General features: G+C 39.0%; 1 protein-coding gene and 1 non-coding gene across 2 annotated transcripts in view; both read left to right on the top strand.

Annotated features, from left to right (window-relative positions):
- The window catches only part of OPN5 (opsin 5), a 44,824-nt gene extending 20,710 nt beyond the window's left edge, over nucleotides 1–24,114 (top strand). The window contains exons 5-7 of the mRNA XM_023213077.1: nucleotides 5,650–5,891; nucleotides 9,152–9,209; nucleotides 21,699–24,114. Of these exons, the coding sequence (XP_023068845.1) occupies nucleotides 5,650–5,891; nucleotides 9,152–9,209; nucleotides 21,699–21,707 (309 nt within the window). The 3' untranslated portion in view covers nucleotides 21,708–24,114. The remainder of the gene's footprint in view (nucleotides 1–5,649; nucleotides 5,892–9,151; nucleotides 9,210–21,698) is intronic.
- LOC111543231 lies at nucleotides 21,091–21,254 on the top strand. The gene has a single exon (XR_002731792.1). It is a non-coding gene; the product is annotated as a U1 spliceosomal RNA (small nuclear RNA).
- Nucleotides 24,115–24,601: the final 487 nt, after the last annotated feature.

Below are 24,601 nucleotides of genomic sequence, written 5' to 3'. Positions count from 1 at the left end.
ACCTTAGTTTTCTCATCTGTGAAAGAAAGTAGAGGAAGAGAATGAAATGATATCTGAGTTACCTTCTAAACTCCATGTGTCTATGAAAATGACTAGATTTGTTCAATTGTTTAAAGGTCTTTGGCAATAGCTATTGTTACTAAAACCACATGGCCTTCCAACCTGAGTATTTGTTCCTCTCCAAGCCACATATCCCCACTTCAAGGGTTTTGGGCCATCTATAACCAATAGTGAAGTCTCTCCTGCTTTGTTGAACCAGATACTTGTAACTTATTTTCTGTTCTTTAAGCCAGCCACTGCCTAGTCAGGAAATATTGTGTTCAGTTTTGGACCAAAACCCCAAAACACAGATGCATAGAGTGACATGACCTAATTTGCCGCCTCTCTTTTCAGTTGCAGTTTTTGCTTGTTTATAGAGTAGCGGTATTTTAAGATTCGAGAAAATTGCAACTGGAAAGTGTGAAATTCTTGTTTTTCTTTTCTTGATTTTTTTTGAAGTATGAATTCCTGTTTATTGCTTAGATCACAACCAGGATTCACAGATGGAAGGTACACCAAATATGTCAGAAATTTTTTCTTTACAAGTTTATGGAGGAAGGTTTAGGATGGTTGACCTTCATTATCATTCTGTGGATAAAATAGAAAGAAGGAAGAAATTCCAACTAGACACACTCAAAGCTGTCAAATTACTTAATTTCTTAAAAGGTAATGTGAAAGCTAAGTAAGTGTCACCACTCTTATTTGTATGTGTTTGAGAAGGAACCAAAGAAGGTAGGTCACAGTTGTCAAGATCCCTCCCTTCCTGCTTGTCACTGGTAGAGTCATTCAATGACAGGTGGCTCTTATACAGGGAAAGTAGTAGTCCCATAACGGGAATTACTGTCTTTTAATATTATTTTCTTACTGGTTGGAATCAAATCCATATACTTGCTAGCTAGACCCAAGCTAGAAAAACAAAATCTTGTCACCCCCATGCTCCCGTCAATTGCGCTGTCTCCTGAAGCAGACAGGATGCACATTCTTCCTGTTCCCTAATGCATAGAGGTGATCTCTCCTGGGAACATTATCTCACTCTAGCCACTGAAATATCTTTGCTATCCCCAGTCTAATTGGTTCTGTAATGAGATTCAATCTTGTTATTGACGGGGAACTTATTTCATCTCTTTGGCCCTCTTTTTCAACCTTACTTTCACATCAATTCTATATCTTCCTCTCATCTATTTTATTATTCCAGGTAGTATGCAGCTTCAAATGTTAGCTGAAGTCTTATTTGCATGTGAGCAAAGGAGCCTGGAGAGAGGAGCTGGGCACCCCCTCTGAAATAGTTGTTCCTAGAAAATCAGCGATTCTGCCCCACTCACACTGGTCAGTGGGGCTGAACCACGACTGGTATCACGGAGTTACTCAGAGTATCTCCATGCCAATGACTCTTCCCACTATTCCACACTGCCTCAGCACATTGAAAGGAGGGAAACTCCTTCTTAGAAACCTTACCTGCTGGAATGCTTCAGAAGTATTAGACCCAGAGGCATAGCCTTGGAGAATTTACTTTCAACCACATTATTCTATTATTGCTTTAATTGGTTAATTAATTGGAATTGAGCAATTATGGACAACACTGCTTTTGTAACACAATGCCAGCTTGAACTGGTGCTGGAAACTGGCTATATCCCTTGGTCCTCTACAGCATGATGTACTTAAAATGAACTGGGTTGCAGATGTGTGATTCTTTTGTAGAAGCTAAACATGTACCCTGTGGATTTCCGCCCACAAAAATTGTCTAATTTAGGATTTGAAGTCTTACTGCTTTTCCAGTGACCCAAAAAGGCAGTGATAAAAGTGAAGTAATTAAAAAAAATAAACAACTTAGAAAAAGTTGATGGGTCCAGGAGCCTGTGTTAGAACTGGCTTAAGAATATCTGGAATTGAGATTTTAGAAAATAAAAATTAAGACACATTTAGAATTGGGGAAAGTCAAAAACAGACTGATGAAAAGATTAAATATATTCCAAACTGAGTAGAAAGTGTTGACAAAATGGAGTGTAACATGAAAGTTTTGAAAACTTTTATGGCCTATATCTTAAAATAGTTTTTATATTTAAATGTTTAATATTTTGTGGAGTATATTTTAAAATGAAAAGGTTATTGAAAGTGAATGTCCCTTATATTAACTTTGTATTCACTTCAGAAACATAAATAACATTGTGTAGTACTTTTTAGATCTAGCCTTTTATCCCTCTTTCTGCTTTAAACTCAATTTCTGAGTCTTTCAATTTAAAGTATTTAGATTTATTCTAATCCCAGAAAAACCACAGTGATTCATTTGCTATGTGTTTGTAAAACTGCAATATATTTAATTCTTCTATGTCCTTTTAAGAAGGATAACATAATGCAAATGTTTTAAGTCTTTCCTGTTCCCCAATTGCACACTCTTCTAAAAGTAGAAAACACGTAAAATGTAGAAAATATTATGGACTAAGTGCTAATCTATTTTTTGTCAATGACTTTGGCAGCAACACAGAAAACAGCTTTTGGGATACTGTGAACTCATCATATGACTCACCAAAGAAGCAAAGATGGAGCTATGTTAAGTCCCTAGACATCTGCTAAAGCAAGCTTTATTTCTATAGTCAGTGTTTATTTGGGGATTTAGAAAAAGAAGGCCCTCACTGTGAGCCTTGAGGCATCCATTCCATTTATAAGCAAAAGTCACACAGACATAACCAAATAAAAATTTCTCCTGGGTAAGCTTTGTAGAAAGATAGAAAAGCAAGTCCAATGGGAGAGCTGCATGTGTACACTGGAACTTGACAGGTTAACTGTTAAGCACAGGTGACAGTTTGGCCAAGAACCAAAAACAAGGTTGCAGGTCATGCAGGAGATCTGGGTTCACTTGATTCATTTCCTGGGGATTCAGATTCTCTATTTGCAAAATGGAGCAAAATTGATATTATTAAGGGTTTTTGTGTGTGCATGCTGCAGTTAATGTTCAGAGATGAGTTCTGAAATTCTTGGGTGGAACTTTAGAACCTGAGACTTTAGGGCAGATTTTCCATGTTTCATTCTTATACATCCCACAGAGATGGGTTTCCAGGGCAAACACACCCCATAGACAGGCTGTTCCACAGGCCAAGTAGACGGGAGGCTGTGGAGCATTTCTTGCCTACCACTAAAGCGTACTGAGATGCACGTGCACACATATGACCTTGTTATGGGAAAAACACATCCAATCAACCGTCTAAAACAAAAAAGGCATTCACAAATAGTGTTGCTTTAATGATTACTAATAAAACATTGTATGTCTCACTCCTTATCATTGATTCTCTAGAATTTGTCATGACCCTGATGTTGGGAATTGTTATTTTGCTTCTTAAAGTGGGGGATGGGAGTAAAAGGAAGTGATACCTGGCATAGCTACATCCTTACTCAGAGATTATAGGAAAGTCCAATTTTCCTGGAACTTTATAAAATCCCCAAGGTGGGTTTGATCAAGATCTTTTGAGTCATGTGCTGCTCTCTATTCCTATTATTGTAGCCAGGAATGTGTAGTCCTCTGCTTGGTCAGACTTGGGTCATGTGATGCCTACGATGTCAGCTTCATAAGGCAGCCTAGCAGGTTGAGGGGTGCTGGTGATGCTAAGGTAGAAGAGATACACTGGGAAGGTGGAAACAAAGGTAAACAGACAAACAAACAACCCCCCGCCCCAAACAAATAGATGTCTACTGTGCAGAAGACTGATTTGAATGTAGATTTCAAATTTATTTTACGGAAGGAATATCCTAGTAGATAACAGTGTGTAAGGATACTTTGAAGTTAGTGTACGCTTTTTCAATTAGGGCCTGAAATAGCACAAGTTTTAAATAAAAACCAAAGTTTTTATTGCATTTGTTAGTCTCAATACTCTAATTTCTTATTTCTTCTTTAGACTCTTGCCCAATCAAACCTGCCAAGAGTAGAAATTCTACATGGGCAGGGATGTGTCTGCTTTGTTTATCGCTTTATCCTTCACACAAAGCATGTAGAAGCTTGTTGATTGAATGAATAAACAATGATCTTTCTACCTTCTGTTTTTTTCTGTGCCATTTTCCTCTACAGGCTAATCCTCCTAAGCAGAGTTCTCATCATATATCCTGCTCAAAAACCTCCTAGTGTCTCAATAATATAGAATTAAGTGCAAGCTCAATAATGCCATACAAAACCCTGAATCTTTCTTTCCTGCCTCATTTCCCTTTGTTGCTTTCTCATACCACAGTGAATTGCTCACTGGTTCCTATACTGACCTCCCACGTTCCTGTCTATGCCTTTACTTTGTTTCACCACTATTTCTTTATTTCTACTTGCCAAGGTGCACGTCCTCTTTGAAACTTTCCTCAATAGGCTGGGCGCAATGGCTTGTGCCTGTAATCCCAGCACTTTGGGAGGCTGAGGTGGGTGGATCACCTAAGGTCAGGAGTTCGAGACCACTCTGGCCAACACGGTGAAACCCTGTCTCTACAAAAATACAAAAATTAGCTAGGCATGGTGGTGCACACCTGTAATCACAGCTACTCGTGAGGCTGAGGCAGGAGAATCTTCTGAACCTGGCAGGCAGAGGTTGCAGGGAGGAAGATCACAACACTGCACTCCAACCTGGGCAACAAGAGTGAAACTTCGTCTCAAAAAACTAACTCCCCAATTTGCCCAATAGGATATACATGTGTCTTCCTCTGAGCTGCCACTTAAATCATATTCAGCCTTGTACTGTAGTTATTTGTATTCTAGAGGGATACAACTCAGGCTCTAGGTTTTACTTGTATTGCCCCACAGCACTAGGCATAGTGTCTTACACAAAGACTTGTTGAAAAGAGTTTGTTGAAGTGAGATGATGTATAGGGGTCAGGCAGGTAGTTACACAGCACTAATTAGAACCACATTATTAAAGGGACTGAATTGCGGATCGTGAGAGACTTGTGAGGGTGTTTTAAACCCTATCACTAATTATTCTTTGGTCTGAAAATAAAGAGGCCCCGAAGGTGATTATAATTTTGTGAGAGTGAAAAGTGTTTTCTGGAAAAGTATTGTTCTATACAACTGTGCCACTTTGGCTGAATCTCAATGACTTATTTTACATTATGTACCTAGTGAATTTCCACTATCTGAGCCTCAAACCTGAGAAAAATTTGAGTCGAAAGAAATAACATTTAATAGAAATTTCTGAAAATGCAAATTAGAATTTCAAACTAGGGCAGAGTCTCTGTTTCCTGAGGCGAATATGGATGATGATTTAAAATTTCATCAAGGTGAATATATTTTCCATCGAGTTTTTAAGTGAATGTGGGCTGAGAAGTCCAGAAATATGATTTCCTACCACATGGAGGCATAATCTGACAGCTATTTGAGGGTTATATTTTGGGTCCTTGGATACATTCAAATTCTAGAGGGAAAACTAGATAGGATGTGGTAAATGGGATAAAAAATTGTAATCACTTCTTTTGGCTAAACTTCGCAGAAGTCCATATGAAATGATTGATATGAACAAAGTAAATGAAAACAATGACAGACTTTCTTGGGTGTGAGAGGTGACCTGATCCTTCTCCATACCCATCATTTCAGACTCATGTCCTTTACCAGCTGTCTTGATTCTTTTCTCTGTTGCTTTCTCTCATCAGGTAGCGATGTTGATTTGTGCTGGATTCCTGATTGCCTGGATTCCTTATGCAGTGGTGTCTGTGTGGTCAGCTTTTGGAAGGCCAGACTCCATTCCCATACAGCTCTCTGTGGTGCCAACCCTACTTGCAAAATCTGCAGCGATGTACAATCCCATCATCTACCAAGTTATTGATTACAAATTTGCCTGTTGCCAAACTGGTGGTTTGAAAGCAACCAAGAAGAAGTCTCTGGAAGACTTCAGGTAAAACTTCAGAAGCTGGAAATGAATTACACTCTCTTTGTTTCAAAATCCGGCAGGGTTCAAGCTCCTCAGATGTGCTGTCTTCTCAGGGTTAAAGCTCATCTCCTAGGAGTAGTGTAGGAAGGACTTTATTTTCTGTTTATCAAAGTTCCTGAAATCAAGTAATCAGCTATGTAGAGGTTGTATGACATGGATAGATAGTGAGAAGTGATTCTGTTTTTGATTCTGGAGCAACTAAGATACAGAGATGTGTCCATCTGAGCAACAGCCACTGTTTATCCATGGCTCGTCAGTTGCCTATCTGGGACCAAAACCATTTTATTCCAAGAGTACTATTTCACATGGCTTTGATCTCACAATAGAATGATTCTCTTGTTTGGCACATCACTACCACTAACTAAGGGCATCAAAGTTGGGCAGGCAGAGGAAGGAAGGGGAGAAGGGAGATGACATTTCTGCTGTGTGCCAGGTTTCTTTTATTTTATTTTCACAAGAGCCTTGGGTTATTCTCTTTCTTTGTCGGAAGAAGAAATTGAGGTTCAAGTAAGGTTAAAGTTAAGTAAGCTGCCCATGTTTAAACAGCCAGAAAGTAGCAGAGGAGGAATTCAAATTCAAGTCTACTGGATTTCAAAATGTATGCTCCTTGGTTGATACTGTTTGTGCTACACAATGAAAGGAGTTTGGGAATCCAGCACCATTTTTCCTAAAGGTCCAAAAGGCTCAGGGTGAGTACAGACTTGGGGTTATTGGTGGTCTTCTGTGTCCACTCAGGGCCAGTATTAGCAGTAAAAAGTGGAACAGGCACCTGAATTCATGGTCTGAGGTGAGGGGTGTTGATAGGGCCCCTAGTTTCAGTGCTTTTTGTTCTTGTTTACTTGATTTTTAGATATTTTTCAATACTTCTTCCCTTGAGTAAGTAAGGGACAGTGGAAAAAAAGTAGAACTAGCTATGAGAAGATGTGGGTTTTGTCTTGTTCTTTCATTGTGCCTGAGCAAGTGACATATATTTTGGACTTTAGGTTCCTCACAACAGATCAAACGAAAAGATGACAAAAAGACACAAATAAAAGGTAGCATTATCATTATTGCTGTGGTACAGGGGAAGAGACACACAATTTGAAGACAGAAGACCAGTGTTTAATGTTCGGCTGTTTACAATATGTTTACAATAGCTCTATATCTTTGAACAAATTGACAACATAGAGCCAGAATTGGAATAAACAGTAATAATACCTATCTCCTGAAGTTGTAAAAATTAAGCAAAACTGATGTGTGAAAAGATCTAAGGGATAATTGTTAGTAGTGCTTTCATATTTTTTGGTGGTTGCTGCCTTTGCTGTTGAATTGAACAGTTAAAACCAAGTGCTAAAACGCATCTCTTTCTGAAGTAATAACACTATGTCCTCATCAGCTATTGATATTTTGTTACCAATGCAGATAGAGAGAATAATTTTAATAGAGCAGTTGTGGAAGAAAGTAATGGCACACTTCCTCATCTGAAGGAGATGGGAGTTTGACAGGCATGACTGCAAGCAAATTTCACGTACCTCATAATTTTGCCTCAGACTGCCTCTGTGTTCTGTACATTCACCCACAACCGTGAGCAACCCACACATATTCAATACTCAACATTGGGAAGAGGGAAATTTATGTGGGAGAAAGCGACTTAGGGCCACAGACCTTTGGGAAAATCAGTCAGGCAAGAGACAGCTCGGTTCACTAGTTCCTATTAGCCGTTTATACGAAATACATCAATTACTCTGCTGGAGAAGGACAGGGCTATTTCTTTTCTCTAGAGGGTCAGCTTTCAGGGGAAAAAGCAGGCGGTAGAGTCGAAGCAGTGAAGAGCCCTTAGGTGCTAGAGGTTGAAGTCTTTGTGGAAGGAATGCTGAAGAGATACTGAGTCGCAGATTTTAGAAGGGGCAGCTTCAGAGAAGAGCAGAAGGGTGGATGGTAGCCTCCAGAGGTTTCTTTATATCTTTACAAAGAAGCCAAAAAGAAACCTCGTTTCTCTTTGTTGTTATTAAGAAGCTATGCAAGTGAGTAACGTGCGGGTCTGCAGAGCAAGGTTAAGCGATGTGAAGCTAGTTTAGAATTATTGCACAAACCAAAACAAATGAATTAAACTGGATGAATCAATATCCTTGTTCTTTTCTTTTCTGAGCCCTGAAATGTTTTTGCTTATAAGGGGACACCCTCTTGGGAAATATTTTGAAATCAAATAATAAAGCTAATGTATTGAATATGGGATTGTGGAAATAAATTTTGGGTAATTTTAACAGTCTATTACAAGTTAAACTCATTTTTTCCTCCTGAATTCAATCCCCTGAGATTTTGGTAGAAGTTGGTGAACCAAAGGAAACAAATGTGGCCAAGAACTCTTTCTGGAATGTTATTCTTTTATCCAGATGTAGTCTCCCATATTTTGTAAACAGCCCTTCTCCACCCTGGCTGTGTAATGGAGACACCTGGGGAACTTTGAAAAATGACTGCTGCCTGGGCCCCATCTGCCGAGATTTGGCTTTGTCTGGATTGGTCCTGAGCTTCCGTTATTTAATTGTTTACCTCTCCCAGATGATTATCTTGTACATGGTTGAAAGCTAACGAACCAGAGGCTGAGAAAGGAAGACACTGGCAGTACAGCTCATGGAATCATAGGTCTTTGCCTACACGGAGACAAGTGAGGCCACCTATGGTCAGTGACGGGGGAAAGAGGCTGCTGATGCTAGGCCTATCTCAGATGGAGAAGAAATGTTCAAAAGGCACTGGGGGTTCAAACATTTGATTGGGGGTGTGCAGTGAAGGATGGAGTCATTTGCATTCCTGGTATTGAGTGAAGATAACAAGGGAGAACAAAGCCGCAAACTCTGGCATTGCTATCATAATCAAACCTCCCCTGACCACCTTGGCTTGCAATGCTGTCTTCATAAAGAATATTCCTTCAGTAGGTGAATCACAAGGCCTAGTTGAGTGCAGGTAGGTGTACAATTAATTTTGTTCTAGAAAACAGGAAACTCATGATGGCACAGGAAATGTGCTGTAAATGAGTGCCTTGTTTTTGGAAAACTCTGCCCAAATAATTCTTTGACTTTGAATATTCCAAATTGAATTATTATTTTCCATCTGTTGCTAATTCAAGATTTCTGTACATAATCCTCATGGTAGTCAAGTTTGACATATACATAGGTATGTATATGTATATGTATTTGTGTGTGTGTATATGCATATATTAAATTGTGTTTTTCTTCTCCTATATCTAGGCTGCACACCGTAACCACAGTCAGGAAGTCTTCTGCTGTGCTGGAGATTCATGAAGAGGTATGAAGATGGATACAGCATCAGTATGGACACACTATTCACTTATTTGCCTCTTCACTGCTGTAAACGTTTGATTGTGGTCGCACTTTTGTCTTTATATTATATTTTTATATTTTGTATAGTTTTCCTCAAGCCAGGGGTTGCTGGGAAATTCCAATGGCTAAATGGAAACTAGATTACAGGATACTAATTTAAGGAAGATTATCAGGATGAGCGTCCCTGGAACTTTCTTTTCATGTACTTTAAAACCTGTTGTCATGCCAAACAGAATTGAGTGTAAGATAGTGAGAAAAATGTTGAGAAATTTTATTTATTAGGGGGTTATTTAATTTTATTATATCATTGTCATTATTATTTCTTAATGTCGGGTTAGGGAGGCAGTTTCTGGGGCTCGTTTAGGTGGACGATCATGTATGTTGGGCTATGGCTCTTTGGTAGGTACTTTGGTTCTCACAGCCATTTTTCATGCCCGGGGAGGTTCACACTCTGATGGCAGTCATTCCACAAAGGAGTCCTCTGGGGAAATCAGTTTTACCTTAAATCACTAATGGAAAACTCTCCTGTATCTCCAAATTTAAAGACAACAGTAATTTCCTCTGATGATAATTTTAGCCACATGGATTTTCTCATTAAGTTCTACTTACTAAAATCATGGATGTAACAGGGCATTATGAGTTGTAATTGCTTAAGTAGTGAATTTAGTGAAGATAGCTACTTGGAAGTGTTATTTCTTCTCTTTGTTCTTTGTTAGCTTGTTATTTCTTTTGTTCATTCTTTTTTTAAGCAAACACCTTTTGAGGCAGATAGGTAAAGAGATGTAGATATGAATGAGATGGAGTGATTTCAAAGACAGATTCCTGCCCTTTAAAAGCCACTGAAAGGAGAAGGCATATAGATAGTATGTCCAATAGGTTTTCTACTCATTGTCTATTATCTTTTCACCTAATCTGATAAGCAGGGCCATCTACATTGCAGTTCTTTTAATTAAATGACTAGACAGGTGTTCTCTATGCTTCTCTATTCCACCCAACCCCCCCTTCTGCTATGAACTTAAGCCTTATTCATCAATTGTGATTCTGCCTTTCTGGTAGCTGCCAGCAAGAACAGTGAAAAGGGGAAGAGGGTGGCCCCTCTCACGCCATTGATAACCTCTCCACTCCTTCCACTTGAAGGTTTACAGAGAATCATACCCTCCTCCAAGGCTCGACCTCAGTACATGGCACCTTCAGTTCCTTTGTCTTTGTTCTTTGTCAGTCAGGGGTGTGGGATGAGGAATGACTTGATAGGTGTCATTGGTTTAAGATACATGCCAAATAGATGTTGGAAAAACATGCTCTATGATCAAAACAACAACAACAACAACAATAACAACAACAAAAAGCAACAACTCTGCTTGGGGCTTATGACTGCATATCAAAGTCTGGAGAAAAGAAGAGGCAGAATTGTTGTTAGACTAGAAAGGCAAGGAACTTTTCAACAAATGTGTAAATTATAGAGGTGTGAGAGTGTGTGGCACTTCAGATGGAGGTGGACACAGCTATAAGGCACAGTCAGGTTTGCACTCCTCCTCTGTGCCCTTTGGCAAGTTTGAAGGATGAGGATAATAACAATAGTATCACAGGGTCATTGTGAGACTTATGAAATAGTATCCATATAAGTCACTTAGCACTATGCCGGTGACAGAGAAGCATCCCTGTGTACTAACAACTGCTCTTATTATTATTAAGGTGAGTGGTGGTGGTCAGAAGTGGAGCTGGGAGTGGCAGACTGGCAGGAGCCAAATCAGACTCCAAAGGCCTTACTGTTTATGCTGTTATATGGATTTTATCATGATGGTGATAGGGAGACCATTCGTGATTTTAGGCTGGGGAAGAAAGACCAGTCTGGTGGCAGTGTGGAAGGTGGATTGTCTGCATGAGAGTGGGGAATCAAGAGTAGAGGTCAGCAGACCACTTAAGAGGCTTTACAAAAAAAAAAAAAAAAAAAATTGCAACTTATGAGAACCTGAATTAAAAAATGGCAATAAAAATGAAGATGAAAATTTAGGTTTAAAATATTTTAAAAAGTGACAAAAAAGTGGTAATTGATTACATGGATAAATAAGAGTTGAGGATAACTTGGGTCCATCTGTTTAGGAAATAATGTAGATAATGGTGTTTACAGAGGGGAAAAATACAGGAGAGCGAGTGGGATGGGGGAGAGAGTGAATTATATTTAGAATGTGTTAAATGTGGAGCATTTGCAACATAGGTAAAGATATTCAAAATAGGTAGTTAAAAATAATCTAAAGTCATACTGAATGATATATAGATTATATCATTATATCATTATAATGATATAATTATAGATTATAGAGTTGTAGAGTGAAGCAGGTAGGACAAGAATGCTAAAAGAGAAATTGCTGGTTTTAAATGACCTGAAGAAAGTGAAGTGAAGGAGATTTTTTTCCTTCTTCTTCTTTTGCGTGGGGGGATGATTGTGGAAGTGGATGATGGATGGTGGTAGAGGTAAGAAAAGGAGAAAAGAACACTCAGATTGGTGTAGATTTGTCTAGAAGGTGGAATTTAATATTAACATTGTACCAACATTCCTGAAGACAGGTACTTTAACTGTTTAACTAGAATATGGTCTTTAACATGGCTTTATAAATGCATGTATAAGAAAAATTGGCATAGTGAAAAGGAAAAAAAGAGTTTAAATTGTTGGAGCTTTGGAGGAGATCCTAGAGTTAATTTCTGCTATCAATTTGAAAAATATGATTTAAGTGCTCCATGCTTTGGTACTACATTGTTTTGGGTAATACTCTGAGAGCTGGGAGGCACCAGAATTGATAGAGATGTGGTTCTTGGGGTAGAATGGAGGAAGAAAAAGCAAGGAGTCTTTGAAGTTTGGCTCATGTACACCAGACTATCAGTGGATAATTTCCTGAGTGGGTTTTACTTCCCCAGTGGCTTCCAATGATTGGAGAAAGCTCTGTACAGTCCTCAAACACATCTGCAAATTCAATTTTAGCTTAAAAAAAGATATATTGCATTTATGTCTGGGAGCATTATGAGAAAGATTGCAAAATCCTTGAGCTTGTAGCTATGCCTGTTCTCCTTTGGGTTTTCATAACTGGTCCAGTGCCTGATGCATAAAGGACACTTGGAAAGTTAATGGTTGAAATCAAACAAGTAATGACTTGGGGGAGATATGGAAACATGGGCTAGAATATTAAATCAAGAATGTAAAATCCTGGATCCCTGGACTTTCATTTAAACATGGCCTATCTTGTTAACAAATAAATGAGTAAATAAATTTGTAAAATGGAAATTGAGAGTAGAAATGCCCTACTAACTTGAAAAGTTGGATTTCAAGAATCATAATAAAATATAAATATATTTTAAGTTTCTCCAAGTAGAATGAAACAATAAGAATATATTTCACAGTAAAATCCAAGTTTTTGACTTTTAGAAATATAATTGTCTCAAGAATCAAGCATTATGCTTATTTAGAACTCAAATGGTAACTACCGAAATCTGTCTCATTTAATTTCCCACCACTGCCTTTAATGACCTTTAGAAACATGAGCCACAAGTCTACGAATAGAAATGCTTCTCCATTAAGTTAGTGCAAATGAGGGAGAAAAGACAAAGGAAAGGAGGGGGAAAGAGGAAGAGTGAGAGCTAGCTGATGAGTAGGCTGCTGCAGGGATCAATGATGCCGGCATAATGAAATGTCTTGAAGACTGCCAAAATGTCAGAGAACATTATATATAGAATGAAAATATATGTCATTAAAGAAAAAAAAGCAGAGATAGCATCAGTCTTTGATTCAGTAACTAATTTTGTAGAGAGGGAGCCAGACCTCATTGTCCAGGAGGTCAAAGGGTTGACCATTCTGTTATAATGGGGCAAAAGGCAATAAATATAAGACCCCACAGGGGATTTGCTAAGAAAACACATTTAAGGGCATGCCCTCAGTCAGTACAGACTTTGCTCAAAGCCTCATGCTATTGGTGGATGCCGTATTGTAAAATCCCTGGTCACCACTGTGACCCTCAATGATTTTTAAATGATTTAACCTTCAACATATTTGTTCATCAGGTTATGGGACTACGTGGGATATATTCTAAAAATACTTTAAGAAATTTGAATCAAACCATTATAATTTAAACTGATTTTCTCGATTCCTTTGAACCTTCTTTCCTTAGGCTGACAAATATACCCTCACATGCACCATGAGGTCTGGAATAGACAGACAACTATTACTTAAAACATATGTGAGAGAAAAAAATCTTTCAGGTATACATGGTAGTTGTTAGTTTTGTTTTAGTTTGGTTTTAACATGGGCCAAATCTACATAGGCAAATACTGCATTCAGTCATTCAGCTTTGCATTCAGGCACTTTTAAACACCTGCAGTATACACTGTCCTGAATGTTTGGAAGATACAAAAGAAGGGGACAATGTGTTTTTAGTTCCTTAGGGATTTGAGGGTTTTTGGCAAAGTTTTGGCCTTTCTATATATTGTAAATACCTTTAAGTGTGGCAGTTTTTAGATGAAGACCTATAGGTTTACTTTGATGACAGAAACTGCAAAATACCGGGAGAGGTCTTGGGAATTGATTTGCATATGTCGCTGTTCCCCTGATGAGGAGAGAAATATGGGGCTTTTGCAAGGTCTTCTAGAGCAGAATTCAATCATTGCCAGGCCAGTGTTCTCCTATTATCTCTGGGTGTTTGAATGTTTGGTTCGAGCAAAGGAAAATTTCTTGAGTCAGTTTTCTTCTTCAGGATACAGCAAAATGGAGCTGGCCAGGCGATTTGGGGCAGTGTGGATTACAACGTTGTCTTCTAAACAGTACCTAGAGCATTGGAGGCACAGCATAGAAGTTCAGAGTACAGTTTCAGAATTAGCAGACTTGATCTCAAACTCAGGTGCTGTCATTTACCAGCTGTGTAGGCAAATTACTTGATGTCTCAGTGTCCTTGGTTGTCCTCATTGTGGAATAGGGACAGTCTCATCTCATTAGGATTTGTTGTGACTCGTGTATTATCTGTAAGATTCTCAGGACAGTTCTGGCCCATTGAAAATATAAAATAAAAGGAAACTATTCTTATCATCACTATTAGAGGAAATAGGTAATTATTCCAAGTGGGTTTTGTAGTGATAAGAGTGAATCCTGTTCTTGAGGAGGTAGGAGGACATTTCTTAATATGTCTGGTCACCATAGATCTGGGAGATGTTTAATCTGTTTGAGAAAGTGAGAAACACACCAAGATTCTGTGGAAATAGCAACTGGTAGCTCTGCCACAGGAAACTTGTAGTGTTAAGAACTGATGCTATGAGAGACATTTGCCCTTCTGAGCCACGATTGGAGGTGCCAGGTAGTGCATGAGACCAAGGAGAATAGAGATTTACTCCACTCCGGTGGGAGTCATCATGGAGACATACTGGCAATGGAGAAGGGGGTCAGAGCACCTTGCCTATTTAGCTTTCACGAAAGGGTCGAGATATTCAGCCTTCCTCTAGACAGTTTGCTGAGATGGGAACACAACTCCTTACCATAGATTTTTTCTGTAATGCAGGCAGAAACAGAAATTCTCATTGAGCTTCATGCCAGTTACAGAAATTCTCAATTATCAAGACCTCTAATTCAGACTTTAAATACATAAAAGTGTATTTAAAGCAGAGAAGATTCCATTTTGAAGGCCTATCTAGGGTTTAAACTCATTAATATATCTGTGTATGATGTTGTTGTATATAGAGTGGTTTAAATCCTTGTTACCCAAAATGTAGTCTGCAGACCCAGAGCTTGGGTATCTCCTGAGAGTTCATTAGAAAAAAAGAACTTCAGCCCCATGCCTGACCCACTACTGAATCAGAATCTGTAATTTAACAAGGTGACTTTCCAGCCCATTGAATTTGATTAAGTCAATGATTCTGTTAAGACTAATGTGTTTTTTAAGTCTTTTTTCCACTGGATGTGGTCACAATCAGAGGTGTCCTGAGAAATAGTACCGTAATCAATGGGCAGCTGTATAAGAGCAAGGACTTGGAGTCTTGAAAGTATCCCTGGATACAGGGGATTTGTGAGCAGGACACTCTCCAAGGTATGTTTTGCCCTCAGGACAAAGGAAGATTATGGCATCAGCTGTCTTGCGGGGAGAATTCTGAGATGACAGCCTCCAGTGGAACACTAGGGACAAAGGCCCATTAACCTCTTCAAGAAACCAGGGAAGGGGAAAATGAAGCTCTTGGGTGAGTCAGCATTTCTTCGCATACAGCTATATTAGGATTGACTACTTAGAGCTAATTTGTTCAGAAAGAAGGATATTTTCCTTAATACCAAGAGTTACACTTATCTAAGTATTTTCTACTTTGAAAGTGGCATTCACTTCCAATAGCCACCCGATCCACATATACATACATCCAAAGAATAAAATCTAGTTAGAGGGGGAAAAAGCACCTAATACATTTGAAAAATGAGCCAAATTTGTCAGCAAGCATGTGGGACTTATTCAAACTGCTCAGAATAGATCTGAATCTACACATTCTGACATTCCATCCATGTAGAAGCAAAGCCATGTGTGAGACCAGGCTGATAAAATGACTTAAATGATTGGAAGTGAAGAAGAATAATAGCATTGAAGCAGCAAGTTACTCACGACATTTCCAGAGAGTGGAGAATCAGGCACTCTTCTCTAACTATAGGACTGGGCCTGAACATTGTACAAACACTTCCAAGCTAGCGTTTTGTAGAAACTCACTACCAGTGGGGATTTGGCAGGGCATTCATCCAGAGGATAATCTCAATCTGCAGTTGAGCCTGTGTGTGGGGCACAGATGAGGCTCTTAGCTCAGGATGGCGATGAAACCACACACTCCACAAAGATGATGTCTCTCCAAAGCGTGGGAAAGCGTTCCAAGGTGAGAGATGACCCTATCCACCTCCTTTGAGCTATTTTCGGTATTGTTAGATGAGGTACCTGGGCAGGCATGGAAAATCAGCAGTCAGGTCAGCTGGGAGCTGGGATATTATGTAGACTTCACTGTAAGAAATGACTGGCTCAAAGGTGCTCATGACAAGGGTTAGAGCAACTGGAGTGTATTGAGGCTGAGCAAATATGGTGGAAAGGAGAGGGAGAGTGGAGGCAATGTGAGTGTCTGAGACCGTTCATAAGCAAGAGAATTTCCTGTCTCATTCTGGGTTGCAGCAGCTGCTGCTGGTCCAAGCCCTGCAAACGAAGACAGGCATTTAGAAGATCTAATAAGCTGAGGACTGAGGACTGTGTGGGCAGAGGAGAGCAACGACTTCTTCTAGACAAACCCCTGCCAAAAAAAATATGCTTGCAACAGTTGGTACAAAAAAGGAGGCAGGTGTGGCTTCTTTAAATTTTTTTTTTTTTAATTTTTTTTTATTTTTAGCTCCTGGAGCAAATATCAGAAGTGGTTAAGTAACTGTACTTGTAATTTAGCAGCACAACAGGAATCACAACAAGAATATGTGACTGTTGTACTCACCCCAGGACACCCTAAATTTCCTGGGTAGTGGCATCAATGCCATTACTTGCTGGTCAGAAATCTCTAAGTAATTCTGAAAATTAGGAATATTATATGTATATTACAATATAAGTAGAAATATATATATACATTACAGTGTAAGTAGAAATGTGATACCAGAGAGGAGAAAGGGAGTAATTTATTCCACATTCAGTAGTTTAGTGCCTCGGTTTCATTCAGTGTTAGCAGAATTTAATTTAATTTAATTTAATTTAATACAATTATTAATTAACAGTTCATCATTCAATATAAATGATTTTCAAATGAACGAAACCATTTGCATTAGTCAGGCTGCTGCTGTTGCTGGCATGTTTCCCATTATAGTGTCTTATAGGTTTTTCAAATTAAGTTCTGTGCTTCAGCATGGTTGAAATTATAGGGGAAGCGGTATTATTCCAGAAAATACCCTGCTGGTTTTATTTCTAATGTAAACATAAGTGAGGAGTGGGAGGAAATCTTCTGAGGTAGTGAGTCTTAGATGTCAGCTCATTCTGTATTGATTCCAATTAATACAAATAGGTAAAATGTGTTCTCATTATAGTGAGAACATGATTAAAGTTTGAAACTTCAGTTATTTTCTGGGAAGCAAATTCCTTCAAGCAAAATAATAAAAGCTACAATATTAAGTTTAACATATGCCAAGCATTGGTTTTTTGTAAGAGTCAGCATACTACTACAGCCCTGTGACCAAATCTGGCCCACTGCCTGTTTTTGTAAATAAAGTTTTAATGGAACACAACCATGCCCACTTGTTTACATATTGTCTATAGCCACTTCTCCTTTTGAATAGAGGGAGAGAGAGAGAGACTGTCAGTTTTGCAAAACCTAAAATAGGAACTTTCTGGCCCTTTATGGGAACACTTTGCTGAAGTCTGCTCTACTTTTTTACTTGTTTTAGCAGCCCTAGGGGTTATTCTTTGTCCCCTATCAGGAAACTGAGGCACAGAGAATTTATGCAGCCTGCTTAAAACTACACAGCCTGTCAATGGAAGACCTGGGATTCCAGATTTCTCAGTCTGCCTCTGAAGCCTGTGACTCTTAGTACTTTGCTATATAGTTGACCGATTTATTCTGTATTTAGATTTCTTCTTTCATCTCGCTTGATTTAAAATCCAACTCTAGGTCTCTTACAATAATTCTATTTCCTTGCTTGATTTACACTTAGGATGAGAAATTAGAGCTGATTTCTATTCCTCTTAAGGGAATCAGGAGGTCCTAGACTGAGCACACCAAATCCTAACTTGGTTTATGGGATAAGGGAACCAGTGGTATGGGGGTGTGATAGCATCTGAGGATAAATTCCAATAGACATTATTTATTGAGTGTTTCCTATATAGGATGCAAGGCAAAACATAAGGCATGCTCCTTATATGAAAATAGAACCAAACACCGCATGTTCTCACTCATAGGTGGGAACTGAACAATGAGCTCACTTGGACTCGGGAAGGGGAACATCACACACTGGGGCCTATCATGGGGAGGGGGGAGGGGGGAGGGATTGCATTGGGGAGTTATACCTGATATAAATGATGAATTGATGGGTGCTGACGAGTTGATGGGTGCAGCACACCAACATGGCACATATGTAACCTGCACGTTATGCACATGTACCCTAGAACTTAAAGTATAATTAAAAAAAAAAAAAAAAACAAACAAAAAAAAAACAAAAAAAAGAAAATAGATCACAGTGTGGTGGAAAAACAAATAAGAAAGTACAGTTGACCCTTGAACAATGTGGGGGTTAGGGGCACTGATCAGTCATGCAGTTGAAAACCTGCCTATAACTCTGGACTCTCCCAAAACTTAACTATTAATGGCCTACTGTTGACCAGAGGCCTTACCAAGAACAGAAACAGTCGATTAACACATATTTTTTTATGTTATATGTTTTATATACTGTATTCTTACAATACAATAAGCTAGAGAAAATATTAAGAAAATCATAGGAAAGAGAAAATATATTTACTGTTCATTAAATGGAAGTGAATTGTCATAAAGCTTTTATCCATATTGTCTTCACATTGAATAGGCTGAGGAGGTAGAGGAGGAGTTGGTCTTGCTGCATCAGGGATGGCAGAAGCAGAAGTGGTGGAGGAAGTGAAAGGGGAGGCAGGCGAGGCAGGCACACTTGGTTTAACTTTTGTTTCTTTAAAAATCCACATATATAAGTGAACCTGTGTAATTCAAACCTGTGTTGTTCAAGGGTCAGCTGTAGATGGTCTCACTACCTTGTGGGGAATGCTATGACAGAAGCTGCACAGGGAGGGCTCTGCTAAGCCACATGGGTGTGGGAGGGGATGGAACCCAGGGACATTGCTGAAAGATGCAATCCCTGATGGAAGTTGGTCAGAAAAAAATTCTAGGAGGGTCTTCAAAACCAGAGAGAGCTTTATGAGGAAGAGCACACTGAACGTCTTGGCACAATATTATTCTGGAGGCTCTGAGAAGTTAGGTAAGAGACAGAAAGGAGTCAATTCACTAAGGTCTTTGAACATTGATATCATCACGGTCAATAATTTTCACTGTTTCCAGTTGACTGTGGGAAAAATATGTGAGCAATTTTAGTACAAGTAAATTGTTTTAAGATTTTTATTTTAAATCCTATAGTTTCAGGCCAATGTTGTCCTTGTTCTCATCAAAATGTAGCATTCGAAGTACCTATATTAGGGTTGCATGGGATGCTTGGTTAAAATGTAATTCCTTGGGCCCCATTCACACCTCATACATCTGACTGTCTGTGGAATAGTGGCTACAAATCTGCATTTAAGAAAAGCAGGTGAGGCCGGGCATGGTGGCTCACACCTGTAATCCCAGCACTTTGGGAGGCCAAGGTGGGCAGATCACATGGTTAGGAGTTCAAGAGCAGCCTGGTCAATATGGCAAAACCCCATCTCTACTAAAAATATAAAAATTAATTGGGTGTGGTGGCATGCACCTGTAGTCCCACTTGGGAGGCTGAGGCAGGAGAATCGCTTGAACCTAGAAGGCAGAGGTTGCAGCAAGCCGAGATCACGCCACTGCCCTCCAGCCTGGGTGACAGTGAGACTCCGTCTCAAAAAAAAAAAAAAAAAAAACAGCTGATTCTTATTCCAGGTGACTCTTATATACTCCACAGTTTGAGAAACATTGAAGGATAGTTCTAAGAAGAAATCGGGGGAAAATACATCCATATAAGATCTGTTAAGTGTCTGAATGCTGGTACCTGGGCTGCAGAGAGAGGGTGATTAGATTTTGGAAGTACGTTTGGAAATAAACATGGACGAGAGTTTGTTATTAATTGAATGTGGATGGTGGCTAGCAAGAAGAAAGGAAATGCCTTTCCTTATTGAAAAAATATGACTTAGGCTATTGACATGAGATAGAGAATATTTTCCTCATACCCAAAACCGTACTCTTCCTATCTTTTCTCCTAGATTAATTTAGATTCTTGCTCAATAAATTCCCCAGTTTTTACTCTGAAATGAAACATGCCAGCCACTTTGGAAATGGATGCCCAGTTTAGTTCCATAGAAACTCAAAGGCACGTCCAGAGTGGTTGGCTGGAATTGGTATTTCTTGAGATGAAGAGGCTGGTATGTAACAGGGTGTGTTTGAAATTGTCTTGCCAAATGAGAGTGCTGTGGAGTCTGGCAAGAAGGGCAGTGTAGTTCTATTACAGAGTCTGTTCTGTAGGCAGATTGGCCATAGAGCTAATAAAAATTTGTTCATGAATGAACATCATTAGAGTATTTTTTTATAATGTAAAAAAATGTTATTTGGTTGATTGTTTTTATCCTCCCACACTTATGTTGTTCAAATCCTCCAAACGACATCTTCAGTCTTCACAGCTCCACAAGCGAATCTATTCTAGATAATCCAAAAGTGGGATAAGACTTTCCTCTCCTGTTTTCGAAGGACACACCTTTGAGGAGGATATGGTTTGCCTTGGCTGCTCTGAATAACACAAGAAAATAGCATAAAATCCTGCTGTGATCCCAGCAAAGCCCCAAGCCACATACTTGTTGAAAAGAACATAACTAAGAGAGTCATCAGAACTGAATTCTGACTCTGGTTAGTTATGTGGCCTTGGCCCAGTGTGTGACTGCATATTGATGTAGAATGAGACACAAATTTAACCCTCAAGAAGCTTATACTTAAACAGAAAAGGCAGAGTCAGGGGTTGGAGAGATAGTTTGGCTTCAACGAGGAAGCAGTATTTGAGCAAAAGCTTAAAGAACAGATTAAGTTTTCAGGCATAGAAGGAGGTGGAGGGACACAACTGGAAGCCCTAGCAGAGTCATACCTGGAAGACAGACTAAAGTTTATATTGGATGGATTGAAGAGTATATAAGGAGAAGATACCTACCTCTCAGGGGAGACGCCACGATTCCTAAGATTGCTTTCCCAGGGCAAGGCTTATCCATTGCAAGTCAGATGTACTGACCCCTGAGACACCTCCAAATATGAGAAACTCTACTGCAGAAGTTGTGGAAGTGTGGGACTGTGTTCACGCTCTCCTCTGGTAAAAAAAAAAAAAAAAAAAAAAAAAATCTTAAAAAATGAAAAAGAAAGATATATGGGAGAAAATTAGGCAGTATAGGTGGGTAGGGAGAAGATCCTGCAAGGCCTTACAGGTTAGTCTTTGGAGGTTGCATTTCATTCTAGGCAATGCTTAGGAGTAGAAGACAAGAACATGTATTGGGAGACTTTGGAGATTCTATAGGTAAGAAAGGACCCTGAACTAGAATTGCAGCCATTAGAACATCCAGGAAGGGAACAGGACAGGATGCACCTGGAAAGAGGACTCTGCATGTTCTGGGAGAAGCCATCTCAGTGACAATGTCCATTGCAATCCCTGTTCTTTTGGTGTGTGTATGGTATGTTTAGGCTCTGAATTTAGTTTTGGACTTTCTCCACTTACTGGCTGTGTGCCTCACCCTAAAACTCAATTTTTTCTTCTCTACAGTGGGAATAACAAATGTTCTGGTTGTGAAGAGTGCATCCGAAGTGCTTACACAGTGTCTGGCATATGCAGAGAAATTAGCTTACAAATGTTATTTTTCTGACTTCTCGCCTCCACTCCACTTACCCTGTCAGGAAAAAATAATTCACAAGGAATATCAAAACAATGATGCACCCTAGGAGTATCCAAGTATCTTAGCTGAGTTATCTCACTCTAGTATAGTGGCAGAGTTACAACTAGAGAGTGCTAGAAACCCACGCTTTCAGCATCCTGCAGTGCACACCTCAGTCTAGTCAGTAAGGGCCTCACTTTCTTTTGAACTTGGGCTTGTGAAAGCTAGCCTGGAAAGCCTGATTCAAGGAGATCAGGCTGCGTCTCTAACCGGAGCAGCTACACTCCACATCTGTAATTTGATTTGTTCTATTGCAGATGATATACTGGGCAGAGGTGAGTGTGGATTGGTGAAAATATGTTTTTGTGCAGTGCAGGGGTCTTTTACTGATAAGAAACATCATCAGTAGAGTTTGTCCCTGATGCCTTTACCACAGCATCTGAGCCGCTCTCAAGTTTTTCCAGGCCAACTCCAGTTTCAGTGAGGATAGTGTGGGCTTTCAATGCCCCGAATATTCTTACTGCAGTTAATATGTAGGTTACTGCCTCAGCCCAGCTGCAGGTTCCCAGATGTGAATTCTATGTAGGCAGAAACTGTCTAGTTCTTGAAATTGAATTATTTCCTTGTTTTTTTTTTTTTTTTTCTGCTTAAAGCTCCTTGGAATGCTTCCTCTTAAACTCTTAAAAGTCTTTGAAGAATAAGAGGTTAAGCTAGGACAACCTGAAACTATTTTTTTTTTTTTTTTTGTAAAAATGAGATTGAAATTATCCCCATAATTCCATAAATTAGCTTTTTTCCTTCTTTCTTTTTACTTTGTTGGAAACTATACAACAGAAACAAAGTAAGAAGACTCTACCTTAATTTTAAAGGTAACTCTTACGTAAAAAAGAAAGTCATTATGTCAGGCCAGGGGGAGAGCAGAAAGGGGAACTTTTAGAGAATGGAAACAAACTTAAGCATCTTGTAAATTTTGAGTGAATTGTGAACACATAATGAATGAATGAGAAGGGCCAGCCAGGAGTCTGTGAAATGGTCCAGCTGGGAGATGCCTAATGCATAAACACAAATCTTGGTGACAGGTAGGTTAGCTAGCTGTGAACTTTCTAAAGGTTAAATAAACAACAATAGGATTTTGTTAATGTGCCAAAGTGAGTTTAAACCATGAAAGACATGATGCAAATAGGCAAGTACCTTTAACTGGGCATAATAAAAAGTAATGAGGTATGGTTAAAATAATTACATTTAGAACAAGGGAGAAGTTAGGGAGAATTTTTGTCTAAAAAGCCAAAAAGTGACAGTTGATTGGTGATTTTGTTGTTATCAGGAGAGAGAATTTTCTTAATATAATAACTTAGGTACTTTGGCAAGTGAAATGGGTTCTAGGCCAATTGCAAGTCCCTTTGGGTTCCCTGGCAGCTAGAAACCTTGGCATTCCCAACAGACAGCTTCCGTTAAAATGACAGATGAACCCGATTCTTCAAGTCAAAACTACTGTTGTACCATGTCCATTGAATGTTTGGTGATTCAAGTCTCTGTTATTCAGGAACTGATTCTGTTTTTCCTCCTGTCAAAACCTTTGGTTGATTTTGACTGTAGTAGCACATCTGGCAGGAATATGAGAGAAAAAAATTAAGTTAAAAATATAATTTCTATTGCATTATTATTATTTTTTTTTCTGTAAAAGCCTTTATGGGGAAGAAGGGAAGAAAGTTGAGATTATGAGTAGAGATGATACTCGTCTTTGGATGACCCGGCTGGGTTCTCCTTTGACTGCTGTCACCACAGGTGACCTCATTAGGCTCTGAAGTGTGAGCAGAGCTTCATTGCCAAGTTAGTGAAAGAAACAGATAATTTACTTTTGCTTGAGTGGGTCTGTAGACCTCGGGAGATAAGCCATTTCTCTTAGAGTTTGGTGTATGTATTAAGACACAGCATGTATGCAGGTATATATATATTACATATATATGTGTATACACATATATATATATTTTTTTCTGGTTTTTAAAATATCTTTTTAAAAATTTTAATGGAATTTTTCGAACATGTACAAAAGAGAAAGAATCCTGTGATGAACTCCCATGTACCCATCATCCAGCTTCAACAGTGATCCTATTGTGGTTCATGTTGACACTCATCCACTTCTTTCTCTTCTCATCTCTCCCCATTATTTTGAGACAAATGAGATCCTAGGATTTCATGAAAATATTATGAATATCTGATTTGTGAGAACAAGATTTCCCAAAGCATGATCCCCAGAAACCTAGTCCTGCAAAGCTACTACAAAAATAAAGTGTTCTAATGTCCAAACATTTTAGGCAAATGTTAGATATCATCTCTCTTTTTTGAAGAGTTGTCCCATGTGTGAATACATTAATGGTTCTTCACCTAAGAACGCATTTAAAGCAGTATCTTCCAAACTCAATTGAGTCTGGAATTCTTTATTTCCAGGAGAGTCTATTTACATTGTGAGAAAGAAATGTTAAGAGACAGTATTTACCACATTGGCCAGGAACTCACTATGTGTCAGGTTTGCTGTTAAATGCTTTTTATGGGCATTACTTCATTTAATCCTTATAACAATCCTGTGAGGTGAGATTGACAGATGAATATATTACCCCATTTTCAGATGAATAAATTGAAGCTCAGAAATAGAAAATAACTTGGCAAAGGTCACATCAGGGGCAAGATTTTCTCCAAGGTCTGAATGACCCTTGAACCTGAGTTCCCAACCCTCATGCTATGCAGTTGGAGAAGGGATATTAACAATATCTGATGACATGAGCATCCTCTGTGG

Source organism: Piliocolobus tephrosceles, chromosome 5 (assembly GCF_002776525.5).
Source record: "Piliocolobus tephrosceles isolate RC106 chromosome 5, ASM277652v3, whole genome shotgun sequence".
Classification (NCBI taxonomy): domain Eukaryota; kingdom Metazoa; phylum Chordata; class Mammalia; order Primates; family Cercopithecidae; genus Piliocolobus; species Piliocolobus tephrosceles.
This window is presented reverse-complemented; position numbering and strand designations above follow the sequence as displayed.